Source organism: Primulina huaijiensis, chromosome 12, assembly GCF_012295235.1.
Source record: "Primulina huaijiensis isolate GDHJ02 chromosome 12, ASM1229523v2, whole genome shotgun sequence".
NCBI classification, from domain to species: Eukaryota; Viridiplantae; Streptophyta; class Magnoliopsida; order Lamiales; family Gesneriaceae; genus Primulina; species Primulina huaijiensis.
Genome location: NC_133317.1, coordinates 4,434,359 through 4,445,192, shown reverse-complemented (window position 1 = coordinate 4,445,192; position 10,834 = coordinate 4,434,359). Strand labels below are relative to the sequence as shown.

The following is a 10,834-nucleotide window of genomic DNA, read 5'->3' as shown; positions in this document are numbered from 1 at the left end:
AATTATATATATGTCATCATTGCAAAGGTTTGTTATATTCTCATTGAAAACAATCTCTGTTTAATTTAGTGCCATGAAATTGGGAATGATATTATAATTTTCCAGCAATTAGTCCAGGAATGTGCTGAAATAATTTGTTCTCTTTGTTGATCTTCCTATATTTATGGGTTCTATGCTATGAGCAAACCTTTTTTAGTTTCATGTTTTTCTTGTATGGCATATCTTTACTTTAATTCAAAATATTAACTGACAAATGACTTGTTTCCTGAAAGGAAATAGATAGTAATTGATGACTTACATCAAAGATGCCTATGAATCAATTCATGACTTGCTAAATAGGCGCATATGAATTTATTTTTCTGCTCTTTTATTTGCAGATATTGTATTGTCAGACAAGCTCATTTTGTATGGCCTTGAAAATCAGAACATGGGATGGACTGATTGTGACTGTGAGTATAATTTAGTGTTGGATTTCCTCTGCACTTATCTTTAAGTTGACCATATCTTTCCTATTAAATATTTAGAAATATTTGTGGTGGGTTTAATCCCTTGATGTAAGATGAAATTCCATCTTGATTTATGAGATTTCCTCGGAGCTTTATTTGTTATCTGTGCATATTTTGTGCATATACTGTGCATGTACTTTTGCCTGATTATTTTTGGTGAGTGCTTTGCTGCCATACAACTTCTGAAATCAATTATTTTTTCTTTGCTTCAAGAACCAAAAAGAATGAAATTTTTTTGTTGAGTTTCTCTAGTATCTATCAAGTTCTGTTCGATAGGTTTAAGGTTTTGCTTATGGTGAGGTAAGCATTTATCCATGAGACGACTGTTGCAAACTTTGTCTGATGAGGTTCATTTCAACTTAAAAGCGCTGTGAATCTTTTCTGGTCTCAGGGTTTGAATTTCTGTTATCCCTGTCAACTATTTCTGTGTGAAATGAATAAATAATTTCTTTTGGATTCTTTTTAACTTCTGCATCTCACAAGTTCACTTAAATTTCTTCTGGGTGACTTCTGATATTCCATCATAATTTCTGTGGTTGGAATCATTTGTACGTCTTGAGTATCCTGCAAATTTACCAAATTAAACAAAGATAGGAGATACGCTTGCCAATCATTTATGGATTCTCTCACTCCCAAAAGATTAACTATTGTGTCAACTCCCTATGTTGACCTGGTTTAGGGGTGTAAATTTGAGCAAGTTTTTAACATCAATACTCACGATTGGAGATTTAAGATATGAAACTCACACTGCCTTTGGTTTAATTTATATTATATCTAATTGGTCACTTAATGTATTGCACCAGTTTTACGCCTAAACCCTAATTAGATATAATTTATATAAAAATATTTCAAGTTCAAATCATAATGTGTTATGTGGGATGTTTTGCACGTGTCTCGACACCACTCACCCGCGATCATTATTTATAGGACTTCTCCAGCCCAGGCATTTGAGCTTTTACCTTCTCAGGATTCGAATCCAAAACCACCTGAACATATAGATCTTGACAATGCAATTCAATCCTGATATCAATTGAGCACAATGTAATACATGTAGATGTAAATTAAATATAATATAAATTAAAATTTTGAAGTTAAAAATATGACATTCAAAATGTGATGTTTTGCACGTGGGGACAATGCACGTGTTACGCACTTATAATATATAATTAGATATAACATAAATTAAAATATTTGAAGTAAGACAGATACAAATTAGAGATGATATAAATTAAATTTTTTGATGTTAAAAATATAACGTGCAAAGGTTAGCAATGCACATGATACTAATTAGATATAATATAAATTAAAATCTTTGAATAATTAAAAATATAATTTCAATCATGTTAGCTTTTTAAAATTTTTATTTATTTAAATATGATGAATAATTGTTTATATTTGATTTTTTTTTTTTTTTTTTTTTTTTTTTTTTTTTTTTTACTTTTTCTACATGTGCAAAGGATATGGATGTTTACACATACATTGCACAATGTAAGATCACTTTCCTTAATAAACTATTTGCTCCTTCCACGATGATGTACTTGAATTAAGAAAATGTTCTTCCAAGATACAAATGATTTATAATAATGATGTTTTCAAAATACACGCTTGAAAACAACATCAAATACCTTGAATTTCTTCAAACTTGTTAACTGCATGTTTGTATATTGTTTATGCAATGTGACAATATCCAAATAATACTTTGACAGCAAGTAATTTGAGAGGAAAATATGTTTTTAACGAAAATAATAGTGTTTTTGTGCATAATGGAGTTTCACGCTTTAATATCATGTGTTCTCTTTTGTTATATTCGAAAATGAGTAATGATTCAACATTCATAGTGTTCGAATCATTCTAAGTGATATGACATATTTTTTGGATCATAATCATTTGTTCAAACATCAAAATTCATATATAATATCGAATTGACGTAATAAATAACAATATTATAATAGTTATAAACGAAAGAGCACCATGAACAGATGCAATTGTTCGCGACATGGTGGATCATGCTTCTGTTTGCCTCACCTTTGAATCCTTCCCATTAAGTAAGGGTGTCAATTCGGGTGGGTTGGATGGATTGGGTTGGGTCGAGTTGAGCAATGGTATTATTCAAAAATTGCTCAACCTGAACCTGAGTCAACCCGAAAATACTTAAACCGAACCCGAATCAACCCGATCAACCAGATTAACCCGATTTTGAATTTGTTTAAAAAATTTTTAAATAAAATTCAAAATAATAATAATAATATTTTAATTTAAACAAATAATAACAAAATCTCTCACATGTATATTATTTGAATTTGAAAGTCTAATTGTAGAAAAATAAAATATATTTACTAAATCAAATAAACAATTGTTTAAAAAATAAAAATGTTCAAAATAAATATTAAATTATGAAAATTTATTATATAAATATACAATAAATATTTTTCAGACTTACAATATATAAAAATGTTGACAATATTTATTAATTATATATTTTTTAAAAAATTAAAATTTTCGGGTCAACCGAACCCAACCCAACCCGATTAATTATTTTTTCCGGATCAGCAGCTATCGGGTCCAACTCAATCTGATCCGAACCTGAAAATCCCAAACTCAAACCTTATTTTTTTCGGGTTGAACCATATCAAGTTTGTGAGTCGTGTCTGATTTTGACACTCCTCCCATAAGGTGCCTTCAAATTTGGTTCCTTCCATTATTTTTCATGTTGGTTCCTTTCCATGGTTATAGAAATCACCAACAAATCAGTATGTGATTTCAAAATAATTAAATAAAAATATTATATGTAATTAAAAACTTTAATGATTATGATGACATACAATGATTTTATAAATCAATAGCAACTCCATATTTTCTAAATTTTCTTCCCTAAATATTTAAATATTCATAAATTTAATATTCTAGATTATGATATCACGTGTAAATGAATCAAACCGAGTCGAATTATCAAGAAAATTTTATGACTCGAATTTTAATCTCAATTCAAATATCGAGTAGTTAAATATTATTTGCTCGAATTTCATTATTAACAAAATATAAATATAATGAGTGTCTTGTGAACTACCAAAAAAATAATTTGGAAACAAAGTTATGAGTAGGTCTCATGTGAGACCGTCTCACGGATCTTAATTCGTGAGACGGGTCAACCCTACTCATATTCATAATAAAAGTAATACTCTTAACATAAAAAGTAATACTTTTTCATGGATGACCCAAATAAGAAATCCGTCACACACCCGTGAAACCGTCTCACAAAAGTTTTTGCCCAAAGTTATCTACGGAAAAAAATATGAATATGTTCATGTTCGAACTTGTTTTTTCCTCAAATCAATTGAATAGAGGCGATACTATGATTTGCTCTTATTTGGTGTGTAAAACACCATGTTCGAGTTAGTTTTAGCAGGGATCCTTTGAAATGAGGAATCACAAACAAGAATATTTATTAGAAATCATATTTGTTATTGGGCAATTCTTGTAATGGTGTACGCAGCGGTGGCAGTAGGACCATCTAATCTCCCTTCTGCCCTCATCTGCCGGGCAACTTCTTCTTCTTCTTCGCTTGCCTTCGATGCCACCTGCATCAAGCGTGCGGCCCATTTGGCTGACAAATCTGCAGGCTTTACGGCCCCTCATCCTAACTTCGGCTGCGTTATAGCCACTGCCGATGCTGAAGAGAGGAGTGTTGTGGGCGAGGGCTATTTATACGCGCAGGGGACCAGCCCACCAGAAGTGCAGGCGGTGCAGGCTTCTGGCGATCGATGCCGTGCCGCCACAGCTTATCTCAACTTGGAGCCAAGTCACTGTCTTGGGGACCAAACTGCGGTCTCTGCTCTAATCCAGGTGAATAGCCATCCAGCAATTTCTATTCTGTATATTGTGCTTCTGAATCTTGTGCTCCGGCCTCAATTTGTGCGAATTTCTGACAATGCTTGCTTGAGTGTTTCTTGCTTTAGATTACTTAAAATTGGGATTATATACTTGAATCATTTTGATTTGTTCGTTGGAATTATTACGCCTATAACAATGGTACGACCTTTGGTTGCATAGCTGCTGATTTAGGTTCTTGCTCTATGTTGGACTTATCATCCTGTAGCTTTAAACTCCTTTGGAATTAAGACAACAAATGCCTTGTCCGGTGACATCTACTGTTCGACTAAAACTAACTACTGCTAGTGGACTTTTTTGTTTAAGAAATTATTAGTCTGCCACAAAAATTACATAGTTTGGGTGCATGGTGCCTACTCTACCCGCCACATTTTGCCGCTACCTTAATATGATTTTATATTATTGAGAAAGCTTTGAATGTGAATCAATATTTTGAATTGCAATTACATGAAAATTCTGTTTGTTGCCAATTATTTTCCCAGTGCAAGTTTGCTGCTTGCATGGGCAGCAGATGGTAAGTTTGGCTCTCATTGAAAAATTGATTTCTTTCATATCCTCATGTATTATTCAATAATGGTTCTCTATATGTTGCACCCATGAAGTGTGAAATATGCTCGCTTGTTTTTTTTTTTTATTCTAGTTAAGCTTGCATTGTATTGTCTTCCCTCGAAGTGTGAAATATGCTCGCTTGTTTTCCCTTATTCTGGCTTACTTTAGGTTTGTTATCATTGCATTTTATTTTTTTATTGACACTAAACCTGACTATGTCTGACCAATAATTTTAAGGCAAAACTCACTTCTGTGTATGCATATTTAGGCAGGTATCTCTAGGGTTGTGATTGGAATTAGGCATCCTTTGCATCATCTTCGGGGCAAGGCTATCCGTGCTCTCAGAAGTGAAGGACTCTTGGTTGACGTTCTAGGCGAAGATCTGCAATGTAAAACTATTGAGGTCACATTTCCAAAACCCAAATGTTTTTTACTGTTGCATAAAATTATTTGGTATGGTATAGTTGTATGTTTGAATATGTTACGAGTCATGACAATCTAAACTACGGGCACTTGATTAATATGTTCCGTGATTGGTTTTTCAATTCAGCTGATTTTACTGTTCAGGCCATGTGCTTTTCATTGATATAGTGACTCGTAATTTGTTTGTTTGTTTTGTTTTTTTTACTCTTTTGTATATGCATCTAAATAAGTTACATTTATAAACAAACTTAAAACATGTGTGTCGCACACATATGTAGCATAGAAGACAGGCTCAGATGTACGCAAACTCAGACATACGCATCCTCTCTATGTTTATTTTTACTCTATGACTAGTATTGAATCTCAGTCCCATAACTCTCTTGTAATTGTTATGTCTTCTTTTGAAGATTATGAAAAGGAATCATTATTCATTATGTGTGGTAATGCGGGGGTGTTTATCCGTTGATCCTTTATCTCATATTAAGGTTCAAAATCGAGAATAAGTTGATCTCAGATACAGATACATGTTACGGAACTTTACTCATGGCATGTCACCCATTTCTAAAGACGTGTGATTATGAATAATTTCTTCTATGTAACCATAAAATAGAAAGTTAAAGATGGAAATATATTCTAAAGTTAGTTCATTGGTGTTTGATGGCCTTTTTCTTAGATTTCATTATCCTATTTGCAATTTATATTTTGATTTGGTTGTCTCATCTTGTAATCAAACATTTGATAATGTTGGACAATAAATATTTTGTATGCACAATACTTGGTTATCTATAGAGCTGTAAAAATGGGGCCGGCCCACCCCGACTTGCCCTGCCCCGCCTTAGCCAGTTAATTTGACGAGTTCGAAAAACCTCAACCCAACCTGACCTATCTCTGGATGCTGGTGGCTCGCCTAAAAAAGATATATCCATATCCATATCCATATCCATATTCATATTTTATAATTCACATACAATCTGGTACATTTAACAAAATGATTGGACAATCGGTCGCATTATCATAAAAAATTAAAATTGAATAAAGTTTAACAAAATATAAACCATTGTTCAAAATTCATCAACCGTAAACCGTTGAATCATTTAAATTTCCTTCTTTCTCTTCACGTATTTCCTTTTCTTCATCAATAATTTTCAAAATATTTTAACCCTCACCGGATAAAGTTGTCTTAATATTTCAGTAAACCAATATATCAACTAAGTAAAGAACATAACTCGATGATTTGTTAATAAAATTAATTTTTAATAATTAATAAAAATTGGGGAATGGGGAGGAAAATCGATTGTTTAATGATTAATAAAAATTTAACTTTTTTTAAATAAAGATGGCGAGTTGGCCCGCGGGCCAACCTGCCTCAACCCATAACCCTAACATGCCGGTCCATTTTGACTCGCCTTCAAGCAGGTGATAAAATTGTACCCAACCCACCCAAATTGACGGCTCTAATTATCTATGTACCAATTTGCTACATGCTTCACCTATACATGGGTTTTTTAATTTCAAAATTTCTGTTCTTGATATAATTACAGTAAGGACCTTTCCTACTTGAGCTTGCTATATTACCAGCACAGAACATTGCAACTTATTCACCTTGTTGCCTTTGTCTGTTCTCTGTAGGAAGCTGTGGAATCCTGTCTTCTAGTGAATGCCCCTTTATTGTATAGAACCGCTTGTGGAGTTCCATTCTCTGTACTGAAATACGCCATGACTCTAGATGGTCAGTGCTGGTTTATTTTTTATTGCTTCTATTAAATTCATTTGAAAAAATCTGATTGCCTTAGTCTTCAGGCCAATGGCCTCAACGTAAGTTAGATAACTGGTGGTGTTGATTATCCTGCAATTGTGAGAAACAGGTAAAATTGCTGCAAGTAGTGGACATGCATCATGGATTAGCAGCAAGAAGTCAAGAAACAGAGTTTTCGAATTGCGTGGCAGGAGTGATGCTGTTATTGTTGGAGGAAACACTGTACGCCAAGATAGTATGACTCTGTCATGGCTCTTAGCTTTTGATGGATTGTGATGCTGAAATATCAAACTCCTGTTCTAATTCAACTTTGAAATTTAGATCCACGTTTGACGGCAAGACATGGAGGTGGACATGTGCCCCAACGGATTGTTATGTCTACATCTCTTGATCTTCCTGAGACTGCATACTTGTGGGATGTTACTGAAGTTCCCACCATGGTTGCAACACAGAGAGGTGCAAGGAGGAGTTTCCAAAAATTTCTTGCATCAAAGGGTGTTGAAGTAGTTGAGTTCGAAATTTTAAATCCCAAAGTGGTAATGGATTACTTATATGATCGTGGTTGTCTTTCGATTTTGTGGGAATGCGGAGGTACTCTGGCTGCATCTGCCATTTCTCATGGTGTTATACACAAGGTATATCCAGTTAATCTAGCTCTATAACGTTTGAGTTTAGTCTCTGCTATGAGAAGGCATTAGCGCAGAACTTTACCTCCTGAATTTGTGATTTATATACATCATTATAGGCCAATCCCTTGATATTTTACTGTGAGTGGTGCAAATCCTGTATCCTTGGATATAATTTTAAAAACTCATAATTTTACCCAGTTCTGGCTTTGCCTTTTTTCCATCTTCACATGAGTGCAGATTCCTATTTTATTTTTCTGCTTGGTGACTCTGATACAAACAAAATTTCCAAACACTCGAAACCAAAAGTAATTAACTGCAAATTAAGCTGAAAATAGATCGATTCACTAAGAAAATTAATCTGAGTGAAGCACCCAGCCAATGATTAAATCCTTTTACAAGAAGAAAGTCACTCTCCGTCCTTTCCTTGCACAAAGCTAGCCAAACAAACAATCTATTAGAATCTCTTTCCTATAACCAACTCTAGCCTTATATATTTGTTCCTCTTTCCCCTTGTGTTATGCATTAAAAGAATGGTCCTGATTTTCTAGGCCCGATATACGTGGGCCCGTAACAGACTCCTACTTGTCTTTGCTCTTCCAGTTGCTTGATTATTGTAGAATGTGAACGCATTAGGTTTTAGTAACATGAACATAGTCCTTTGTCAATAATCACAAGTGTTTTTCTATTTTTTTTTCAGATTTTACATGCTTTATGCTGATGCAGGTACATGCCTTTGTTGCCCCTAAAATTATTGGTGGGAAAAATGCACCATCACCCGTTGGAGAACTTGGGATGGTAGAGATGTCTCAGGCGTTGGAATTAAATGATGTCGATTTTGAGCAGGTCCGTGATATTTCTGAAATAGTTGAATGTTAGTTTTTCATTTCCATTTTATTGAAAAGGAAAGAAAAGTTTACAGCCATGACTTTATCAACATTACGCGAGCTGCCTACTATGTTTTGCATCTTGATTTTAGTTGATTTTTTGACCATGACTTTATCAACCCTCTTCTGAAATATGAATGTAAGAATAAAGCAGTCATGGACTACCACTTCAAATACCTTTTTCCAGTTAGGATTCTTTTTATTCATTTTCCAATAGTCCCTTATGTTTGATGCATGAACTGCAGATTGGTCCTGACATGCTTGTAAGTGGATTTCTTCACCCAGTTCCCGATTTAGCACCTGTGATTCCATCTATGGATGAAACTTCTGTGATCGATCCTACTGTTTCTCCTTATGAAGCAAGTATCATATTCTTTTACAAAACATGGGACCCTTATGGTGCCTTTTCAAACTTTTCTTCGCATCCAATTCAAATGCCTGGTGAAAATGGTGATTTTTCTACATGGCAAAGTGTGGAGCACTATTACCAGGTCTCTTTCTTGGTTTATAGTTACAATAATTTTCCAGCAATCTTCTGTAGATTTGTTTCCATGTCTCTCTATTTTGTAGGCACATAAGTTTGTTAGAGTAGATGATCCTGTTGGAAAGAACTGCTTCGAAGACATAAAAAATGCTAAAAGTCCCGAGGAAGCAGCACGATTAGGGAGGAAAATGCAGAGGCAATGCCCTGATCTGGTATCACTTAAAGATTCTTGTTACCATGGACATGTGGTGCTAGCATGAATACACTTTTTCTTTATTTTAACTGACATGGTTGATGACCCGGAGATTGGATATCAAAGACGAAAATGGTGGAAAGTCTACAATGATTGGTTTTTTGGTGATACAGACATAATCATGTGTTAAAAACCCTACATCTATTATTTCCATTAGAAATGTTTCTACAATTCTCTTGATGGATATGACCTTGTAATATTATGGTATATCAAGTTGAATTACTTTTGTTTAAGATGGATTTTTTTCCCAGTTTCATTTGTTGGTTTTGATACTGTTTGATTAATATGAATGATTTGGGTAGAATACAAAAAACTCTGGAGAGAAGCGTTTTAGGCCAAAACGGTTATTTGATCATATCTGAAGGACTAGGTTCCTGACCAAAATCCATCATGATTTTCTGCTAGTTGTACAAAGATGCTGTTACATGTCAGTGATTGATCACATCTGCTTATGTTTAGGTTAATTCCTTGTGATGTACAGTCTTACATCCATTATTAAGATGAACATGCAAGTGTTTATAAGGTTTTACAATAATTTTTCTTACAACTTGGTTAATCTTATGTGCAAAGTTGTAATTGGTTCAAAATTAGTTTCAAGCAGAGACAATGACTCTTGCTTGTGTGGGCTCGAAGAGTGACCTGCCTGATCTAACTTCTCATGTACCATGCAGGTGAGATCTGATTGGGAATCTATCAAGATCAATGTAATGTACAGGGCCTTGAAGTGCAAGTTTTCAACATATTCTAATTTAACCTCAATGTTACTCTCGACTGCTGGATCAGTCCTTGTTGAAGCCTCGCCACATGATCTGTTTTGGGGTGGAGGTCGAGATGGCGAAGGGCTAAACTATCTCGGAAGACTGTTGATGCAGTTGAGATCAGAATTTCTCGCTGCATCTTCATCCGAAACAAACGAGACGACTTGTGGGCTAGAGGAAAATGAGGTTCAAAAATTGCCATGAAAGATGTGATTCATGCTCAGGTAACTTGTGATATCAATGAGAGGTGCATCTATCCATGCATAGAAGAATTGCTGGGAATAAATCATTATATTGTAGGATGGAATTAACATAATTATCATTTTTTGTTTCAAAACTAGGAAAATAAATATATTATTTTTGGTTTCACTTCTCTTAATTTTGGACCAATATAATATTCACTTTATTCAACGAATTAGTTACATTTTGAGCAACCAATTGACTACCGAGTTTGAATTTATTGGAAATCAACTGTGCAAAAATTAAAACTAATATTTTTGTCAATAAAACATAATATTTTCAAAATCTCTTTGTGACAAAATAAATAATTTTATAGACAAAATCATATCTTGTTCAAAAAATTAGGCCAGTCAAATAGTAGAAAGATCCTTGTTAGAATTTCATTCTTTTTGCATAATCAAGGCGAGAAAGATGCGCATTGCTCAATTGGTGGTAGATATTTGGTATTAAAATATATTTATTTT

General features: G+C 33.9%; 1 protein-coding gene across 3 annotated transcripts; it reads left to right on the top strand.

The window, feature by feature from the left end:
- The first annotated feature begins 3,808 nt into the window (after positions 1–3,808).
- Positions 3,809–10,499, top strand: LOC140990103 (riboflavin biosynthesis protein PYRR, chloroplastic). Of its 3 annotated transcripts, none has more exons than XM_073459681.1 (9): positions 3,813–4,349; positions 5,212–5,346; positions 6,996–7,095; positions 7,232–7,357; positions 7,444–7,757; positions 8,475–8,594; positions 8,881–9,126; positions 9,206–9,331; positions 10,044–10,499. In XM_073459681.1, exons 1-9 carry the CDS (start codon positions 3,987–3,989, stop codon positions 10,332–10,334), a joined length of 1,821 nt encoding a protein of 606 aa, XP_073315782.1. In that variant the 5' UTR covers positions 3,813–3,986; the 3' UTR covers positions 10,335–10,499. The 3 variants fall into 3 exon arrangements, with proteins under 3 accessions (XP_073315783.1, XP_073315782.1, XP_073315784.1); XM_073459683.1 differs by having other exon boundaries at positions 4,048–4,349; positions 5,216–5,346; XM_073459682.1 differs by lacking the exon at positions 8,881–9,126 and having other exon boundaries at positions 3,809–4,349.
- The last annotated feature ends 335 nt before the right edge of the window (positions 10,500–10,834 follow it).